General features: G+C 45.1%; 1 protein-coding gene across 1 annotated transcript in view; it reads right to left on the minus strand.

The window, feature by feature from the left end:
* LOC132893562 (long-chain-fatty-acid--CoA ligase ACSBG2-like) overlaps positions 1-19,910 on the minus strand; it is a 30,622-nt gene extending 10,712 nt beyond the window's left edge. The window contains exons 1-10 of the mRNA XM_060932754.1: positions 19,721-19,910; positions 10,717-10,964; positions 9,410-9,498; positions 8,207-8,327; positions 6,907-6,987; positions 6,649-6,798; positions 6,339-6,509; positions 5,671-5,852; positions 5,244-5,486; positions 4,617-4,834 (exon numbers count right to left, since the gene is read on the minus strand). Coding sequence (XP_060788737.1) covers positions 4,617-4,834; positions 5,244-5,486; positions 5,671-5,852; positions 6,339-6,509; positions 6,649-6,798; positions 6,907-6,987; positions 8,207-8,327; positions 9,410-9,498; positions 10,717-10,964; positions 19,721-19,910 — 1,693 coding nt within the window. The remainder of the gene's footprint in view (positions 1-4,616; positions 4,835-5,243; positions 5,487-5,670; positions 5,853-6,338; positions 6,510-6,648; positions 6,799-6,906; positions 6,988-8,206; positions 8,328-9,409; positions 9,499-10,716; positions 10,965-19,720) is intronic.
* Between the last annotated feature and the right edge of the window lie 1,870 nt (positions 19,911-21,780).

The raw sequence follows: 21,780 nt of genomic DNA on the forward strand, positions 1-21,780 counted from the left end.
CACTCCTCACTGGCAAAGCCAGGGAATGGGGAACAGCGGTCTGGGATGCAGACGCGCCCTGTTGTTCCAGCTTCAAGGAATTCTCTGAGGAAATGAGGCGAACATTTGACTGCTCTCTGTCTGGCAGGGAGGCGGCAAGAAAGCTCATGGAGTTGCGGCAGGGGTCCCGATCTACCTCGGATTATGCCATCGAATTCCGGACGTTGGCAGCGTCATGTGGTTGGAACGAGAGTGCCCTGGTCGACGCGTTCCTACATGGCTTATCCAACACCATCAAGGACGAACTTGTCTCTTGGGAACTGCCATTGGACTTCTCCAGCCTGATGGACTTTGCCAATCATATTGACGCGTGGGTTCAACAACGGAAGAGAGAGAGGAGCCACCTCAACTTCAACCCCTTTCCACCTCCTGCCTCGTCCGTCGAACCCATGCAGGTAGATCGGGTATGGGTGTCAGCGGAGGAACAACTGCACTGACGGAGCACGGGGGCTTGCTTCTACTGCGGTCAGCAAGGACACATCTACCGAGCCTACCCGCTAAAAGGACAAGCCCACCAGTGAATCGAGGGGCCCTGGTGGGCAATGCTCGGAACCAGTCCCCTGCTGACCGACCGTTGCTCCCTGTTATCATCACTCTCAACAACTGGCATCACCATCTTCAGGTGCTCGTCGACTCGGGGGCGGACAGGAACCTGATCTGCTCTGTCACCGCCAAGGATCTTGGAATCCCGTTACTCACCCTCGAGGTCCCTCTCACCATCCTGACACTCAATGGCACTGGCTTGACCACCATCACTCACCTCACCACCCCGCTCATCCTAAGGATTTCAGGCAATCACTCCGAAACAATACAACTTCACGTCATCCCTCACATTCCCGTTATTTTCTTGGATTACCCTGGTTGATGCAGCACAACCCCCACTTAAACTGGACTGACCACACCATCTTAGGCTGGAGTCCTTCCTGCCTGGCCTCCTGCCTGAACTCCGCTCTGCCTCCCGCCAAACAACCACAGCCCTCAGCCAGCGAGTTTCCCGACCTCTCTCATGTGCCTCCGGAATATCTGGACCTCAAGCCTGTCTTCAGTAAGACCCGAGCAGTGTCCCTTCCCCCTCATAGGCCCTATGGCTGCGGTATCGACCTCCTGCCCAGGACAGTGCCACCCAAGGGACGTCTCTACTCTCTTTCCCCCACCGAGAGACAAGCCATGGAGAAATATATCATGGAGTCTCTGGCAGCTGGGATCATCCGTCCTTCCTCCTCCCCAGCAGGGGTGGGATTCTTCTTCATGGAGAAGGACAAGTCGCTCCACCCCTGCATTGACTATCGAGGTCTCAATGCCATCACGGTCAAGAACCACTACCCACTACCGCTCATGACCACAGCCTTTGAACTACTCCAGGGAGCTAAGGTGTTCACTAAACTGGACCTACGCAACTCCTATCACCTAGTTAGGATCAGGGAAGGGGACGAGTGGAAGATGGCCTTCAACACCACCACAGGCCACTATGAGTACCTCGTGGTCCCTTTCGGCCTGACTAACGCGCCCACGGTATTCCAGGTGTTAGTTAACGATGTCTTGAGAGACTTTAACACCTTTGTCTTTGTTTACCTGGATGACGTCTTCATTTTCTCTCACTCCCTGGAGGAACATTGGGGTCACGTCCGGCAGGTTCTTCAATGCCTGCTGGAGAATAAGCTGTTCGTTAAGGCAGAGAAGAGCGAGTTCAACCAAGGCTCTGTCTCATTCCTGGGGTTCATCATCTCTCCAGCTAAGATCCAGATGGACCCCCTCAAGCTGGAGGCAGTCGCTGACTGGCCCACCCCATCTTCAAGGCAAGAGCTCCAGCACTTCCTGGGGTTCGCCAACTTCTACAGGTGCTTCATCCGCAACTTCAGCACGGTGGCTGGACCTCTCTCAGCCCTGACCTCGACCAAGACCAAGTTCAAGTCAGGGGAGGAAGCAGATAAAGCCTTTTCCAGTCTCAAGTGCAGGTTTACCACAGCACCCATTCTCACCATACCCGACTCTACCAAGCAGTTTATCGTCGAGGTCGATGCCTCCGAGTCAGGGGTCAGAGCCATCCTATCCCAGAGGGCCAACGACAGCAAGGTCCATCCATGCTCCTTCTTCTCCCGCCGGCTATCCCCAGCCGAAAAGAACTACGACATCAGTGACCAAGAACTACTGGCCATGAAACTTGCCTTGGAGGAGTGGAGGCACTGGCTCAAGGGGTCTGATCTCCCTTTCCTAGTCTGGACTGACCATAAAACCCTGGAGTACCTCAAGTCCGCCAAACATCTCAATTCCCGTCAAGCCTGTTGGTCTCTCTTCTCCCAGTTCAACTTCACACACTTCTACTGCCCAGGCTCCAAGAACAGCAAACCCGATGCCCTGTCCAGGATGTTCTCTTCCCACTAAGAGGAGTCCAAGCCACCTGAGACCATCCTTCCTTCACGCTGCCTGGTGGGAGCTGCCATTCTAGAGGTTGAGACGCTCATGCAGAAGGCTCTGGAGCAGTACCCCAGTGAAGGTAACCCCAACAGCACTCCTCCTAATGATCTGTTTGTTCCCTGTCCTGTGCAAACCCAGGTGCTGCAGTGGGGTCATGGCTCCAAGCTGGCCTGTCATCTGGGAGCCGCACTCATCCAGCAGTGCTTTTGGTGGCCTTCCATCAAGGAGGACATTCAGGAGTTCGTGGCAGCCTGTGACACATGCTCCCGGAACAAGACAGCCAATCGACCCCCTTCCGGCTTGCTAAGACCCCTCCCGACTCCACATCGACCTTGGTCTCACATCGCCCTGGAATTCATCACAGGACTCCCCAGCTCAGGTGGCAACACATATATCCTCACTGTTATTGACTGTTTTTCTAAGACCATCCATTTCATTCCTCTGCCCAAGCTCCCCTCAGCCAAAGAGACCACAGAACTACTCATCCACCATGTTTTCCACCTACATGGTCTGCCTACCGACATTGTTTCTGACTGGGGTCCTCACTTCACTGCACAGTTCTGGAGAGCCTTCTGCAAACACATTGGGGCCACCTGTAGTCTCTCCTCAGGCTTCCACCCACAGACCAATGGCCAGCCAGAATGGGCGAACCAGGCTTTGGAGGTTGCACTCAGGTGCATGGCATCCAGGGATGCCAGTTCTTGGAGCAGGTACCTACCCTAGATCGAATATGCACATAACACTCTCCCTTCCTCTGCCACAGGTCTCTCTCCGTTCCAGTGCTCACTAGGTTACCAACCACCACTGTTCCCCAGCCAAGAGGAGGAGGTCGCCATACCCTCAGCCCAGCTTTTTATACACCGCTGCAGGAGGACATGGACATTGGCCCGGAGAAGACTCATTCACTCTGCACTCACATCCAAAAGGCAGGCCGACAAACATCGATCCAAGGCACCCACCTACCGAGTAGGTCAACGAGTTATGCTCTCCATGCGCCACCTGCCACTTAGGACCATCTCTCACAAGCTAGCACCCAGGTTCCTTGGACCCTTCCTCATCAAGAAGGTAATCAACCCATGTTCTGTTAGACTGGCATTACCACTCACCAAGCGACGTGTTCACCCTACCTTTCATGTGTCTCAGCTTAAACCTCTGGTCTCCAGTCCTCTGGCTCCAGTCCTCAAGCCATTGATGGTCCCTTGACCAAGCGCCTCTGGACCTATTGATGACCACTTGACCAAGGGATCCTTGACCCATTAACGATCCCTTGACCAAGGGCCCCTTGACCCATGAATGATCCCTTGACCAAGGGCCCTTTGATCTGTGAACGATCCCTTGACCAAATGTCCTTTGACACATTAACGATCCCTTGATCAAAGGCCCCTCAACCCTTTAACAATCCCTTGACCAAGGGTCCCTTGACCCATGAATGATCCTTTGACAAAGGGCCCCTCGACCCATTAAAGATTTCTTGACCAAGGGCCCATCAACCAATTGATAACCAATCAACCAAGAGTCCCTCAGCCCATTGACAACCACTCGACCAAGGGCCCCTCAACCCATTGATGATCCCTTGACCAAGGGACCCTCAAACATTACTGATCCCTTAAAGGCCCTTAACCATTAATGATCCCTTGACCAAGGACCTGTTAATGATCTATTGACCAAGGGACACTTGACCTGTTGATGACCCCATGACCAAGGGACCCTCGATCCCTTGACGACCCTTTGACCAAGGGCCCTCGACAAGATAATGATCCCTTGACCAAGGGCCCTCGATCCATTAAAGATTCCTTGACCAAGGGCTCTCAACCCATTAATGATCCCTTGACCAAGGGCCCTCAGCCATTAATGATCCCTTAAAGGCCTTTAACCATTAATGATCCCTTGAGTAAGGGATCATTAATGCCCTCAAAGACTTTTTAAGTGTCTTGAATTCCTTGTTTTTTAAACCCTGCACTGAAGTCTTTCCTTATAAACAAAGACCTTTGAAACTTTCAGTAGAGTAAATTATTGTAAATTTAAAATTTAAGTACAAATTAGAGTTAAACTGGTGGCTATATGGTTCCATTACATGTTCGCTACATTAGCTGCAATGCAAAACTTTAAAATTTTATTTCTAAATACCTTGCCTAATGTGTGTGTGTGTGTGAGTAGACTACCTTCGATGCGTCCTAGAAAGTAGAGAAAATTGTCCTTGTCATGTTTGCCCAGGTCTCCGGAGTGCAGCCAGCCATCTGTGTCCAGCACCTCCTTGGTCTTATCAGCCATGTTCAGGTAGCCCATAAAGACATGACGGCCCCACAAGCAGATCTCACCATTTTCATCCAAGTCAGGGTTAAAGAGCTTTGTCTGACAACCTGCAATCACCTTCCCACAGCTGGCAAGAAAAATGACATGTGGATCAGGACAAATCACAAGTTTATAATAAAGTGCTCGTTATATTAATACAATATCATTTCCATAGTAATGATTCATTCATAGAGACTTGTACGGCAGATGCTGTACTTAAAGGAATAAAAAACAAACTAAAAATGGGTGTGGTCATTCATATAGTGAAGGTTTCTCTAAGGAAATGTATTTAACATGGAAAGAATGATGGAAGGTGTCTCCAGTGTCTTGCGGTTTCTTGTGAAGAGAAAAAAAGAGTCTGGTTCAAGAGAGATTGTTTATAGCTACTATAACGCAAGTGAAAACTGGAATTTATTTCATGGATGTTCCACAACATTACATGCAAGTTTGGGACCTGGATAAAGCACTTAAGAGGAATGGTGTGTGTGTGTATACACCTGGTGAGTCTGTAGGCCTCAGGTATGGACACGCTATGTGGTCCAGTGCTCTCACTCATGCCATACAGCTCATACAGTGGGATGTCCAGGCTGAAGAAGAACTCCAGCGTATCCTTGGTGATGGGTGCGGTGCCTGTATAGCAGCGAATGCAACGATCCAACCCCAGAGCTTTTCTCACTTTCCTGAATACTAACCTCCTGGCCAGGCGATAGTTCAGAGGCATGCGGGTCATCGCACCTTTCCTGAAATGGAGGGAGACAAATCATCATCTGCCTCTATCTTACAAACAGAATTAAACTCTACAAACAAGAACAAGTTTATTTGTCCTCCTTCTGAGTGTGAAGGGATGTGTGTGTGTGTGTGTGTGTGTGTGTGTGTGTGTGTGTGTGTGTGTGTGTGTGTGTGTGTGCATATCTGTACACATACTGCTCCATCTTGCTCAGGTTGCTTTGCAGACCCACATCTTTGGCCCAGGATGCCACTTTCCATTGCATGGCGGACAATTTGGCTCCCATTGCCTTCATCTTCCCCTGCATCTTCTCCCAGACCCTGGGGACTCCCAGGAATGTCGTGGGACGCACCTCACAGAGGGTGTTCACCAATGAGCCCTGAGACACGAACAGAATTACAACACACATCTGACATAGCAATAAGCAACAAGCAAACCTGGTAAAATTCCTGAAAAATTATCCAAGCACAGATTCGTCAAAACTTGAAATTGGAAAATGGTTACATCTTGGGTTTTTTTTGTTTTGTTTTTGAACTTCAGATGTAGAATTTGGGTGAGCGTGCATCCAATGTAACATCAGATTTCTGCTTTTAGCTGACAGGAGTGGAACCCAACGTGGTCATGTGCGTCTGTAGTTCATCTGCTTCAAGGTTTGACATGTTGAGATGCTTTTCAGTTCAGCACGATTGTAAAGAGTGATATCACCAAGATGTTTTTCCTCATTCTGATGTTTGATCTGAGCATTAACTAAAGACCTTGATCTCCATCTACATGATTGTTTTGCACATTTATTCTTAATAAAGTGATTGGTGAGAGTGCTCTTACACACACACACACACACACACACACACACACACACACACACCTTGAGAGCGTCAGGCTGGGCGAAGTATGTAGCTCCTCCGACCCTCATAGTGATCCAGATGTCGACCATCTGGGCAGCGATGTGGCTGAGGGGCAGGTAGCTCACCACCACCTCCTGGGTCGATTCCGACAGGTGGATCGTATGAGCCATCGCAAATGCTGTCCATGTCAACTACAACCGAGAATCAAAGCAAAAGTTTTAGCACCCTGCACTGACACTACCACTTTATGTAGATATTGATATAGTGCTGATTAAAACAGAATAACTGTGTGTGTGTGTGTGTGTGTGTGTGTGTCAGGGCTCAGCTCACGTTATCGTGGCTGAGCATGACCCCCTTTGGCTGCTCAGTGTTTCCTGAAGTGTAGATCAACGTGCAGCACTGATTGGTTTTCTGGGACGCGATGACATCATCGAGCGGAGCATCCAGCTCATTGCGGCCCAGTTCCATAAACTCCTCCCACTTTATAGAGGGAGAGATGCATACAGCAAAAGAAAAGAACATCAGTAAGAATATGAATCTTCACAGTCAAAATTGTGTGTGTGTGTACATTCAGTGAACAATTTGTACCGAGTAAAGATTTGGTTTCTTCTCTTTCAGAGGGCCTTTGTACTGGATAATGGCTTTCAGGTGAGGCAGCTTGTCTTGGATCTGAAATAAGAAACACACAGGAAATGATACACCTCCCAAAAACTATCCTCTGCCCATGTGGTGCTGACTCAGACTGCATACTTCTGACCTCTACGTATATAACATATATACATTACACTGCTTTGCATAAGTATTCACACCCCCGGTTGAACTTTTCCACATTTGCAGCATCATCATCAGCTTCTCTCACTGCAAACCATCATTCAATCATCCCATGTTCTGTCTGCGATGTGCCAGTTCTTCATGTCCATGGTCAGGCTTAGGAATTAAAATCCTGTACATGAAATGATATTAAACCTTTTTTCCCCCAAATTCAGCCTCAATGCTCTGTTCAGCTTCTTGCTATTTAAGTAAGAAGCCTGTAGGTTGAACATAAAGCTGGGCAATATGAAAATTTAATATCGATATAGTGATAAATTCATCTCATCTCATTATCTGTAGCCGCTTTATCCAGTTCTGCAGGGTCACAGGCAAGCTGGAGCCTATCCCAGCTGACTACGGGCGAAAGGTGGGGTACACCCTGGACAAGTCGCCAGGTCATCACAGGGCTGACACATAGACACAGACAACCATTCACACTCACATTCACACCTACGCTCAATTTAGAGTCACCAGTTAACCTAACCTGCATGTCTTTGGACTGTGGGGGAAACCGGAGGAAACCCACGTGGACACGGGGAGAACATGCAAACTCCGCACAGGAAGGCCCTCACCGGCCACGGGGCTCGAACCCGGACCTTCTTGCTGTGAGGCAACAGCGCTAACCACTACACCACCGTGCTGCCGTGATAAATTCATCACAGTACAATTTGCTGAGATATCGCATGTATCGTGGTGTCATTTTCTTTAATAGTATTTATAAACACCGACTGAAAGCAGCTGATTTGATGTTTAATTCATATTGTTGTACTGAAACTTTAGGACTAGGACTTATAGAACATATCAGATTCGTGGCCATGTGGAATGAATAAGAACAGTCAGATCAGAATTCCCGTGGCTTTTCCTCAACGCATTTTAATGCACGCCACCATCTTCCACTTTCACCAGCTCAGTAAACTAGCATCAGAAATGACAGTAGAGACTAAACCAAAACTCAATTACTACTGTGAAGTATCAATGTATTGGACAGATCTGATTTCAGAAAAACACCCTGAATTTCACCCAGAGGTTGTGTATGTAATGTTCATAAATGCAGCCGGAGATCGTGGACCGTCTTTACCTGCAAGATCTTCTGCAGCTGTTCATGGTTCTCCACCACAAGGATGTTGGCCTGGCAGTTCTTAGCGACGTACTGACACGCCTCCGGGGAGTTGGTGGTGTAGATGCCCACAGCAAAACCTCTGTCAGGCCAACACACAACTATGTGAGTAACTCGTTTAAAGAAATACTTATTTATAAGAAGATGCACTGTAATGGGAACAGGAGCTACTTAAATTAATTTGGATATAAAGGAAGAACTGCAAATATTTGGAACTAAACAGAGAGACAAGACACACCTGGTTGTGCTTTTTTTTTTTTAAATCTAAATAAGCATGACATGATCTGTTTAAATTTGTACTATTTTTACATTTTATTACAGAAAAATGAATGTCATTAGTAGAAAAAAGTTTTGACTTTGACAGTAGACAATACGTCAATAATGCAATACACTATCATGAACATAAATAAACATCACTTTAACTGTAAATATTAATCACTTTGACTTATTTGTGAAATTATTCTTTACATTTTATTTGACCCATACAAGAATGAGCAAGATTTTTAACAACCATATTATTATTATCCATCCATTATCTGTAGCCGCTTTATCCTGTTCTACAGGGTCGCAGGCAAGCTGGAGCCTATCCCAGCTGACTACGGGCGAAAGGCGGGGTACACCCTGGACAAGTCGCCAGGTCATCACAGGGCTGACACATAGACACAGACAACCATTCACACTCACATTCACACCTACGCTCAATTTAGAGTCACCAGTTAACCTAACCTGCATGTCTTTGGACTGTGGGGGAAACCGGAGCACCCGGAGGAAACCCACGCGGACACGGGGAGAACATGCAAACTCCGCACAGAAAGGCCCTCGCCGGCTGCTGGGCTCAAACCCAGAACCTTCTTGCTGTGAGGCGACAGCGCTAACCACTACACCACTGTGCCACCCCTATTATTATTATTAGGAGTAGTAGTAGCAGCATTGGGGTCATACTGTTAAAGGAAAATAATCACTGATGCGGTGGTGTGATGATGCAGAGTTCTTGTTACTATCCTGAAGATGATTACTTTCCTATAACAGCATGTCCTGAAGTGTTTTGTTTGCCAATAATTAAAATTTTTATTGATTGATAAGCAGCATGTAATTCTTTTTGTATCATGTGTTGTGAATTGCAGAGATGCACAGAGATATAAAGTAACTAAATAACACACTGACCCAGCCAAAATCGCTCCAACGTCAGAGATGAACCACTCAGGAGAGTTGAAGCCCAGGATGCCGACTCCATGGTAGCGCTGCAGGCCGAGCTGTAAACACACACACAATTATAAATCTTCCAATATTTTCCATGGTTAAAAATACATACTACAATGTTATCATCAGAACCTATTTTATACAATTAAAACTTAGCCGGAGTTGAAATAAAGACTGCAGCTTTCTCACTATGACCGACTGCATGCAGCTGAGCAGAAAAGAAAACACCAGAAAACAAACTGCATCTTTTGAGGCGTTTCAAGACACATGTACACACTCCTCAACATCTGCGCTGCACTCACACACAGCTGTACAGGTTCACGAACAGAAATGGAAGAATATGTAAGGAATGAATCACCCTGGGGCTGTGCTTTTGTCAGAAAATAATCACTGACGGCGTGAAGTGATGAAAGATAAAAGATGCTGCTGGTTTTCCAAAATGAGCATCTTTTATTTAAATTTTATGATGGCATTTCAAAAACCATTCAAATTTTTATTGAGTAAAGAGTGACACAACAATCTGTTTTTTATTCCATTCATCATTACATTTAATATAATTTAAAAAAGTTAGTTCCTCTTCATTCCCTCACAGGCCTAATTTTTCTCTCCTGAAATTAACAAGAGAAAAAAGTGCAACACTGGAGACTCCTAACCTAAATCTGAATCAAATGTCAGCTCATAGAAAACTTCACTATATCAACGATTTCTGAATCCATGTTAATATAAACCTACGAATTTTTTTTTTTGCCCAGGAGCCAAAACTGCCTTCATAGCTGCACCGTCTGTCCAATCAGAATCAAACTTTCAACAGCACTGTGGTATAAAAACGTTTCACAAACAGGATGAAGTTCAAACATCGGACAAATGAAAGGGACAGAACAAGGGATTGAATCTGTTTTGCTTCTTTTTCTCAGTTTTATTCCACAGTGTACTCAAGGTTAATGTCCTCTAATAGCCTTAAAAGGGCCAATGAACCCATATCATTTTTGTACATGATCCACAGAATCGTGGTTAATACCCTGCTGGGTTACATTAGAATTCAAAACGTTTTTAAATATGATCACACCTCCGTACAAACTCTGCACAGAAAGGCCCTCGCCGGCCACAGGGCTCAAACCCGGACCTTCTTGCTGTGAGGCGACAGCGCTAACCACTACACCACCATGCCGCCGTACATTTCAAAATTTAATACCAAATATATACATCATGATCAGCTCTCTCTCTCTCTCTCTCTCTCTCTCTCACTCATGCAGTCATTTCTCTATCCTGACCTTGAGGAAGCTCTTGGCAGCAGTGCGACAGTCTTTGTAATAATCTTTATAGCTCATTTTCCTCCATTTCTTTCCTTCTTTCCAGCTGAGCGCCAGCCGGTCTCCAAATCGCTCCACAGTACGTGTGAACAGCTGGTTCACGGTGAGAGGAGCTTCAGCCGCCGGCCCTGAATCACCCATCCTCAGCTTCACCTTGCCATCCCTCTGCGATGTCCACAGAGCTGAGCCTGGGGCTACTGAGATGGGAGCTGCAGGTCAGAGGTCAAACAGTCAGACACTGTGTATACCAAAGAACAGTTCCTATTCAAATAAATATCAGGAAGAACTCACGGGCGCAGATAGAGGGGGGGACGGGGGGGATTCGTCCCACCCAGATTTAAATTCACCTCGTTCGGTCCCCCCCACTTATACGGAGGAAAAAACATCTATGCTGTCTTTCTTTGCATAAGGCAAACCTCACGGAAAAATCAAAAGACTAATTACCATTCGGTTTATTGAGGTGCACAGCAGTACATACATAGTTGCAACTGCGCAGACTGCACAGGTTGCGAGCTCGAGCTTGGTTGCTATAGTTACCCACAACAAGTTTGACAGGCATATCGGGGACAGCTCCTCCTAGTTCAGGACCCCAACACGGCATGATGAAGGGTGCCAAAAGGCAGAAAACAATTGCATCGTTTAAAAAAAAATGACTGTAAGTAAACTATGCCTTACTTTATCATATCACCTTGCAATTTTTTGATAGTCTGTTCAAAGTAATGTCGTAGTGAAAGTAAAATCATACGGAGTAGAGATGCCTTTCTGGTAGCCTCCTTCTTTCGGTGGCAGCCTGTAGATACAGTGCTCAGAAGGCAGTTTTAATGTTTAATCTGGCGTTCCCTGCCATAATTTCAGCGAGCATATTGTTTCATAAGGAAACTTTCCGAAGAGTTGTTGACTGACTGCCGCTCACGCAACACACAGGCATAGTTAGAAAGTCAGGATGCACTGGTTTACACTTTACACACACACACGTAGCCCAGCCTCTCGCTATGTTTAACAGTTGGAACTTAGCGGTTTTAAAACTAGTTTTGCAGTTTCTGTGCATGATGATAATGTGTAAACTTTGGATTTCCATAGGCTATGTTAAAATGTTATCATTGTCCTGGCCTGCAGGTAGTTCCTGGTGATGGCAGTGAGGGAGGTGAAATAACATGTATACACACTACCGTTCAAAAGTTTGGGGACACCCAGACAATTTTGTGTTTTCCATGAAAAGTCACACTTTTATTTACCACCATAAGTTGTAAAATGAATAGAAAATATAGTCGAGACATTTTTCTGGCTATTTTGAGCATTTAATCGACCCCACAAATGTGATGCTCCAGAAACTCAATCTGCTCAAAGGAAGGTCAGTTTTATAGCTTCTCTAAAGAGCTCAACTGTTTTCAGCTGTGCTAACATGATTGTACAAGGGTTTTCTAATCATCCATTAGCCTTCTGAGGCAATGAGCAAACACATTGTACCATTAGAACACTGGAGTGATAGTTGCTGGAAATGGGCCTCTATACACCTATGGAGATATTGCACCAAAAACCAGACATTTGCAGCTAGAATGGTCATTTACCACATTAGCAATGTATAGAGTTTCTGATTAGTTTAAAGTGACCTTCATTGAAAAGAACAGTGCTTTTCTTTCAAAAATAAGGACATTTCAAAGTGACCCCAAACTTTTGAACGATAGTATATGTGTATATATATATATACACACACGCACACATACATATATACACAAAATGGAATCATTTGCTGACAGCTCAGTCCCCCCCAGTTCAAAAATCCTATCTGCGCCCCTGGAAGAACTTGTGGTTTAGGTGATGATCCCGAGTCCAGATTATACCAAAGTTCAAAACTTTGCCTTATTGTAAAGTTTTCTGCGGCTTGCTAATCAGCTAGTTAGGATGCAGGATAACATTTGTAAGATAAGCGCATCATGGGTAATACGAACACCCGGCCACTCGGCTTACTTTTATTTAATAAATCAAATCACGAAGAAATAGAAAGTTCATGAAAGAAAGGCTAAAATCAGTAAAATATACTTTAACATCAAATCAGTTACTGGTAGCAACTTGTTTGGTCCATACTACAGTCAAGTGCAAAAGTTTGTGCACCCTGTGTGAAGAGAGAATTTTATTTTTAAAAATACGACTTTGCATCTCCCTTTTTTTGAATGCACTGAAAAGATTCACTAAACCCTAGTACACTAACCGTTTACATCTAAAACTCCCTCCAATCCATTTTTGGAGTCAAGGAGAGTTGATTAAATATTGCCCCCCACATATATTCTCACATATTCCTTCTGAAGTCACTGTTTGCATAAGTATTCAACCCCTCTTCAACCCCTCAGAGTTTCCCAGGATCATGTCATAAATTCACACAAAATAGACCAGAAGTTTTAATCAATATTAATTAGTCATGAGAAGTTAGATATTTAGCTGAGTAGAGTCAAGCTGTGTCTAATTCCAGTGTCACATGATCTCAGTATGAATACACCTGCCCCTGGAAGAATCTAGAGTTTGTTTGAGAACATGCTTCAAAACATGCTATGGGGTCATGTGACAGTGCAAAGCTTCTGTAGGTTGGTGAGGTTATATCTAACAATTCAAGAAATATTATCACCCACGCGAATTCAAAGATTATGGCATCTTTATTACTGATTTTTGCAATGCTCTTTTTTAAATCTATGTAGTTCACTTCTGTTTCTGTCTCATTATTAAGTGATTATCAACACCCATAATGTCTCAGGAAACTGAGGCATGTGTCAATTAACTTTTAAATATCTCATCTCATCTCATTATCTCTAGCCGCTTTATCCTGTTCTACAGGGTCTCAGGCAAGCTGGAGCCTATCCCAGCTGACTATGGGCGAAAGGTGGGGTACACCCTGGACAAGTCGCCAGGTCATCACAGGGCTGACACATAGACACAGACAACCATTCACACTCACATTCACACCTACGCTCAATTTAGAGCCACCAGTTAACCTAACCTGCATGTCTTTGGGGGAAACCGGAGCACCCGGAGGAAACCCACGCGGACAACATGCAAACTCCGCACAGAAAGGCCCTCGCCGGCCCCGGGGCTCGAACCCAGGACCTTCTTGCTGTGAGGCGACAGCGCTAAACACTACACCACTGTGCCGCCCTGACTTTTAAATATCACTAGTAAAATTTATTATCAGTTTAACAAAAATATATAATTTCTTACTCATATATCTCTCCTTTCAGACAACAAAGACAAATTCTAAGCTCCTTTTTTAGATTACAACATTCAAAATCCCAGATGACATTCCATCTCACAAGACTATGATCATATAAATATGTCTTCCAAGTTTCTCTCTCTCACACACACACACACACACACACACACACAAATACCATTTTCTCCAATGCATCCAGGCTCTGTTGACTGCAGCAGCTCATTTGTAGGTTCTGGACAACACAAATTTATGTTGACATTAATATTGCATCGCAAAACAAACAAACAAAAAATTATCCCAATATGTGACTAATATGCCAATGGCTGGCTATGGTATGGTAGGCAGGCTGGTTCTGCATAGGCTACATATAGCATTAAAACATATGATTCAATTATGTCAGGGCAATTATTGGTGTAGACATAAACACAAATTGTTGTTGATCTGTTAAATAAACTTAGTCGGGGAAAATAGACCACCACTGTAGATATTCATTAAACCACTCAAACTTTTGAACAAGTCTGGCTCACTAATCATACAGACCCTACGCTGTAAATTCAACATAACCAGGCCACCCGGAGCGTTTTTCTGCGCATCAACATAATTCGATAGGTTACATTGTTAGTTTATATATACACCTAAAGTTAATGACTTACTATTTGTTTTCCTTTTGAAAACTCGTTTAAAATTGGATCGTTTTTTTGAAGTCATCTTCTAACCAGTTTTGAATCTTCTGTTGGCGGTTACCAAAATTGTGAATGTGCACTGTGCAGTACTCAATTATAGCCCCCCCCCACCCCCACCCCCGGATTCTGCTTCTGCTTCTGATTCCCCCGTGGAATTTGACCTGTGAGGTGTTTTTTTAAGGTGATTTGTATATTTACTACAAGGCAGCTGTGTGCATTTGAATCCCCAAACACACTCACTATACTATAAAACCATATTTATCTTCCCTGGGTGACGTCTATAATAAGATATTTTCAAACCCCACACTGTGACAGCTGCGAACAAACACGAGCAGTTGCTATCCATCTATCCATCATGAATGTCATGGTAGTATTGGGCTTTCAGCAATTTCTTTTTCTGTGGTAGAATTATTGTACAACATACACTGTACTGTGCAAAAGTCTTAGACCCTATATTTTTTATACAAACTTTTTTGTAGATTTCTGTCTTATGATTTCTACATTATTGAGTCAGTACAAAAACTTTTTAGAGTTCCAAGCATTCATTTTACAGCACAAAATTAAATGTTACAGAAAAAAAAGTTTGTATCTGAGCAGCATATTACATAAGAGCCCACTTTTCAGATTAAAAAATGAAACAATGAAGGGTTTGAGTGCAAAATTAAGAAGCGAGTGTGACAGTCAAAGTGTCCAGAAGAACTGTGGCTGGTCCTGCAAGATGCTCAGTAAAACCTACAGCTCATTTCCACATAAAACTGCACTAATTGTACCTGAGACTACTACTTTTTTTTTAAAGCAAAGGGTTCTTTCACACCAAATATTGGCTTTGTTTAATTTTGTCATTAACAGCGAGGAAAACCTGAGTTCAGAGCAGCCTCCTAACATGGCCACTCCGGAATACATTTCCCAAACTCCACAGCACCCCTCATTCCCCAGAGTATTAACTACAACAACTGTCTATCATTTACCTGCAATCACTTCCCCTATATACAGTGGGGCAAAAAAGTATTTAGTCAGCCACCAATTGTGCAAGTTCTCCCACTTAAAAAGATGAGAGAGGCCTGTAATTTTCATCATAGGTACACTTCAACTATGAGAGACAGAATGGGGGGAAAGAATCCAGGAAATCACATTGTAGGATTTTTAATGAATTAATTGGTAAATTCCTCGGTAAAATAAGTATTTGGTCACCTACAAACAAGCAAGATTTCTGGCTCTCACAGACCTCTAACTTATTCTTTAAGAGGCTCCTCTGTCCTCCACTCACTACCTGTATTAATGGCACCTGTTTGAACTCGTTATCAGTATAAAAGACACCTGTCCACAACCTCAAACAGTCACACTCCAAACTCCACTATGGCCAAGACCAAAGAGCTGTCAAAGGACACCAGAAACAAAATTGTAGACCTGCACCAGGCTGGGAAGACTGAATCTGCAATAGGTAAGCAGCTTGGTGTGAAGAAATCAACTGTGGGAGCAATTATTAGAAAATGGAAGACATACAAGACCACTGATAATCTCCCTCGATCTGGGGCTCCACACAAGATCTCACCCCGTGGGGTCAAAATGATCACAAGAACGGTGAGCAAAAATCCCAGAACCACATGGGGGGACCTAGTGAATGACCTGCAGAGAGCTGAGACCAAAGTAACAAAGGCTACCATCAGTAACACACTACGCCACCAGGGACTCAAATCCTGCAGTGCCAGACGTGTCCCCCTGCTTAAGCCAGTACATGTCCAGGCCCATCTGAAGTTTGCTAGAGAGCATTTGGATGATCCAGAAGAGGATTGGGAAAATGTCATATGGTCAGATGAAACCAAAATAGAACTTTTTGGTAAAAACTCAACTTGTCATGTTTGGAGGAGAAAGAATGTTGAGTTGCATCCAAAGAACACCATACCTACTGTGAAGCATGGGGGTGGAAACATCATGCTTTGGGGCTGTTTTTCTGCAAAGTGACCAGGATGACTGATCCGTGTAAAGGAAAGAATGAATGGGGCCATGTATCATGAGATTTTGAGTGAAAACCTCCTTCCATCAGCAAGGGCATTGAAGATGAAACGTGGCTGGGTCTTTCAGCATGACAATGATCCCAAACACACCGCCCAGGCAACGAAGGAGTGGCTTCGTAAGAAGCATTTCAAGGTCCTGGAGTGGCCTGGCCAGTCTCCAGATCTCAACCCCAGAGAAAATCTTTGGAGGGAGTTGAAAGTCCGTGTTGCCCAGCGACAGCCCCAAAACATCACTGCTCTAGAGGAGATCTGCATGGAGGAATGGGCCAAAATATCAGCAACAGTGTGTGAAAACCTTGTGAAGACTTACAGAAAACGTTTGACCTCTGTCATTGCCAAAAAAGGTTATATAACAAAGTATTGAGATGAACTTTTGTTATTGACCAAATACTTATTTTCCACTATAATTTGCAAATAAATTCTTTAAAAATCAGACAATGTGATTTTCTGGGGTTTTTTTTTTCTCATTTTGTCTCTCATAGTTGAGGTATACCTATGATGAAAATTACAGGCCTCTCTCATCTTTTTAAGTGGAAGAACTTGCACAATTGGTGACTGACTAAATACTTTTTTGCCCCACTGTAAGCTCAGCTCTCACACTCAGTCAACACAAAGTATCTTTCTGTGTCCCAGTGCCTGACCTTACCGAGCCATTTGACTTTCTGCCTGACTTCCAGTTATTAGACTCTGTTTACGTTTGTTTCTGACTTCATCCTCTTTCCTGATCTCTGATATTCTGTTCACCAATCGACTGACCCTTGCCCATCCCTGACTACGTCTCCAGTTTCCCAATTTGGCTTTGTTTATAGTTTGCAATGCACCTGCTCTCCTCTGTGCTTGTAAGTGCCTGCACCCTGACAGGATACTTGGCCATCAATGGATGGAGCAGAAGAAGCTAAGCAAACTGCGATTAATGCTCGGGGCATTTGTTAGAAGAAGACCAGCAGATGATCAGCAATCTCAACACCAGGATGTTGCAACTCACTGCTGTTGTGTCACAGGCCATCCTCACACATGCACATCATCTGCTGGTGCAGCTCAGATTGTTCCATGACCTGAAAAGTATTCAGGTGAAGTGTCTAACTGCAAGGAATTTCTGCTCTAATGCTTCCTGTATTTCTCTGCTCTCACGGGAGCCACAGAAGAACAGAAGATTGCTCAGTTCATCAAGCTCTTTTCAGGCAAGCCTCTACAGTGGGCTAGTGCTGTTTGGGAGCATGGGGTGAACATACCACCTCCTACGACCGGTTCATAGAGTTTTACAAGTGTATATTTGATCATTAGCCTGAAGGAGTTGAAGTCGGCAAGAGTTTGTTGACAGACAGGGAGATAGGAGAGTCGCTGATTCTGCAATGGACTTCTGCACACTAGCCGCTGGTAGTGGTTGGAACAAGCCAGCACTTAAGGCCACTTTTCATCAAGGTCTATGCCCTGAGGAACTCACTGAATTGGCATGCCATGATGAACACCTCTCCTTAGGCTCCCTGATAGATCTTGCTATTCATCTGGACCACCTCATAAAGAACCGACCTTCATTACAGCTTCCTCCAGCCCCTTCTACTACTTTGGCTCCCCCGACTCCCATGGAGGCCTCTCACGTTCACCTACAATGGTCAGAGAGAGACAGGAGATGCCAAGAGGGGCTCTAGTTCTACTGTGGTGAGTCCGGACATCAGATACCAAAGTGCCCAGCTCGTCCACCTATCCCAAAGCGGGAGAATCAGAAAAATCCACAAAGAAACCAGTCTCCCTAGCCTGGTGAGTCACAAGTCACTCTTTCAAAGTGCCTGTTTTGTTAAAACTGCCAGACTCAAGCCATGTTCTCTCTGCATTCATAGACTCAGGGGCTGAAGGAAATTTCATCAGTAGCACGATCGTCCAGAAATTCCACTTGTCCACAGAAGACCTTCAAAGACCACTCAACTTGAAAGCCATTGATGGGGGCCCCATTGGTGATGGACTAGTAACATTGCGCACATCACCCCTCGAAATTCAGGTAGGAGCAATTCACTTTGAGGTTATTTCCCTGTTTGTCACCCGCACTGCCCATCATGACCTCATTTTAGGGTTCCTGTGGCTTCAACTTCATGAGCTAATATATCCTCTAATATTTTGGCAACAAAAAGACATCCTTCAATGGTCCCCATCTTGCTTTGAGAACTGCCTAAAACTCCACCAGCTCTCACTTTCTTCCACCTCTGTAGAGAGCGCTCTGCCCGACTCTCTAGATAATGTTCCCTTGTGTTAACTAGACCCCAAGGAAGTGTTCAGCAAGGGCGAAGCTAGTGGCTTGCCTCCTCACCATTCCTAAGACTGTGCCATTGACCTCCTCCCAGGTGTATAACTCCTCCTCGCAATTGTATATACCCCTTGTCCATAACCAAAGAAATATCTCCAGCTTCAGCTGGCTTCTTCTTCATTGAGAAGAAAAGGGGAGGCATTCGGCCATGTATAGACTATCGAGACCTGAATCAGATCACAGTAAAATACAATATCCTTATCCAATTCCCTTAGTACCTTCAGCTCTAGAACAGTTAAGAATCACCAAGATCTTCTCCAAACTGGATCTCTGAAGCGCATACAACCTGGTCAGGATTCGAGAGGGCAATGAATGGAAGACAGCATTTAGCACTACCACTGGTCACTTCGAATATTTGGTCATGCCTTAAGGTCTTTCTTGCATGCCAAGTGTCTTCCAGTGCCTCATAAATGATGTTCTCAGAGACATGCTGGGGAGGTTCATAATCGCCTTTCTTGATGACATCCTGATCTACTCCCCCGATGAAAACTCCCATCATGAAGGTGTAAGGTCAGTACTCAACCGATTGCTCAAGAACCATCTATATGTCAAAGCTGAAAAGTGTGAGTTCCACATCCACCAGATCTCATTCCTAGGATATATCATCAGTTCAGAAGGTGTGAGTATGGATCAGAATAAAGTATTGGTGGTCACATCGTGGTCAACTCCCACCACAGTGAAGGAGCTACAATGGTTCCCGGGTTTTGCAAACTTTTATTGTTGCTTCAGTACGATCGTTGCTCCTCTCATGACCTTGCTGAAAAAGGACCACACTGCCTCCAGTAGAACTCAGCAGCTGAAGAAGCCTTCAACAGACTCAAGTCTGCCTTCACAACGGCCTCTATCTTGCAGTATCCAGACCCTATGAAGCTGTTCATCATGGAGGTAGACACTTCAGAGACTGGAGTAGGAGGGGTCCTCTCGCAGTGTCTAGTGGATAAGCCTAAGCTACACCCCATTGCCTTTTACTCCAAGAAACTCACCCCAACCAAACAAAATTATGTCATTAGAAACCAAGAACTACTAGCCATCAAATTGGCTTTAGATGAATGGAGGCACTGGTTGGAAGCCACTGCACACCTGTTCACCATCCTCACTGACCACAAGAATTTAGAGTATTTAAAGACAGCTAAATGCCTAAATCCTCACCAAACCAAATGGGCCCTGTTCTTCACACGATTCAGGTTCACGATATCCTACTGCCCTGGCTCTAGAAATACAAAGGCTGATGCCATCTCCAGAATCCATAACACCTCTAATCACATGCCAGAACTCACTCCCATTCTACCACCAGACTGTCTTGCACAAGCTATCACTTGGGACATTGACAAGGAAATCAGGCAATCTCAACCAGCCAACCCACCTGAGAACTGTCTTCCTGGACTCATGCATGTACCACCATGACTTAGAGGGAAACTCATCACTTGGGCTCACTCCTCTCCAGCCACAGGACACCCCAGCAGTCATTGCACCTACCAGCTTCTAAGGAACAAGTACTGATAGGAAAACATGGTATCAGACATCAACCATTTCATCTCCTCATGTTCCACCTGTGCCCAAGTGAAAGTACCTTGAGCTCCACCAGCCCTTAAGCTCTGTCCTGTCCTGGTGCCCCAACAACCCTGGTCACACATCACCACTGACTTTCTCACTGACCTACCTCAATCCCAAGGCAACACAGTCATCCTGGTGATCATAGACCATTTCTCCAAGGCCCTCAAGCCAAATTTATGGACAGGCTAGCAGCATCAGGGAGTTTGACTTCAGGATATCACCCACAGTCCAACAGTCAGGTGGAGCATGCTAACCAAGAGGTGGGTTGTTTCCTCCAAATATTTTGCATGAGGAACCAGAAAGACTGGGCACAATTTCTTCCCTGGGCTGAATATGCACAAAACTCATTGAAACACTCCACTACTCAGTTAACCCCTTTCCAGCTCATTCTAGGCTATTTCCACCACTATTTCCATGGGACAATGCACCCACTCAGTTCCTGGCAGTAGACTCATGGTTTAGGAGGAATGAACAAATATGGGAGGAGGTCCATCAGAGACTTGAGCACGTCAATGAAAAGTACAAATAATATGCTGACAAGCATAGAGGTGAGACCCCAGAGTATGCTCCAGGGGACTGAGTGTGGGTTTCCACAAAAGACGTAAGCGAACCCAATACCTGCCGAAAACTTCAAGCCCAATACATCGGTCCATACAAGGTAATTCAACGAGGTCCTTTACAAGTTTGAGCTCCCACCTCACTGCAAGATGGCTCCCATGTTTCGTGTTTAAAGCCTGGCATCCAAGGTCCCCTAGCCACAGACACACCCACCCAAAAACCTCCCTCCCTAGATCTAGAAGGTGACCCCATATACCAAGTCAATAAGATCCTTAACTCCCAGGCTCCCATGTCAGTAACAGCGAGGAAAACCTGAGTTCAGAGCAGCCTCCTAACATGGCTGCTCTGGACTACACTTCCCAAATGCCACAGCACCCCTCATCACCAGAGTATTAACTACAACACCTGTCTCTCATTTACCTACAGTCACTTCCCCTATATAAGCTCAGCTCTCACACTCAGTCAGTGCGAAGCATTGTTCTGTATCTCAGTACCTGACCTTACCGAGCTGTTTGACTTTCTGCCTGACTTCCAGTTATTAGACTCTGTTTACATTTGTTTCTGACTTTGTTCTCTCCCTTGATCTCTGATATTGTGTTCACCGATTGACTGACCCTTGCCCGTCCCTGACGATGTCTCCAGTTTCCCAATTTGTCTTTGTTTACAGTTTGCGACACACCTGCTCTCTCCTGCGCTTCCATCCATAAGTGCCTGCAC

The sequence above is a fragment of the Neoarius graeffei genome, chromosome 10 (assembly GCF_027579695.1).
Source record: "Neoarius graeffei isolate fNeoGra1 chromosome 10, fNeoGra1.pri, whole genome shotgun sequence".
In the NCBI taxonomy this organism is placed as follows: domain Eukaryota; kingdom Metazoa; phylum Chordata; class Actinopteri; order Siluriformes; family Ariidae; genus Neoarius; species Neoarius graeffei.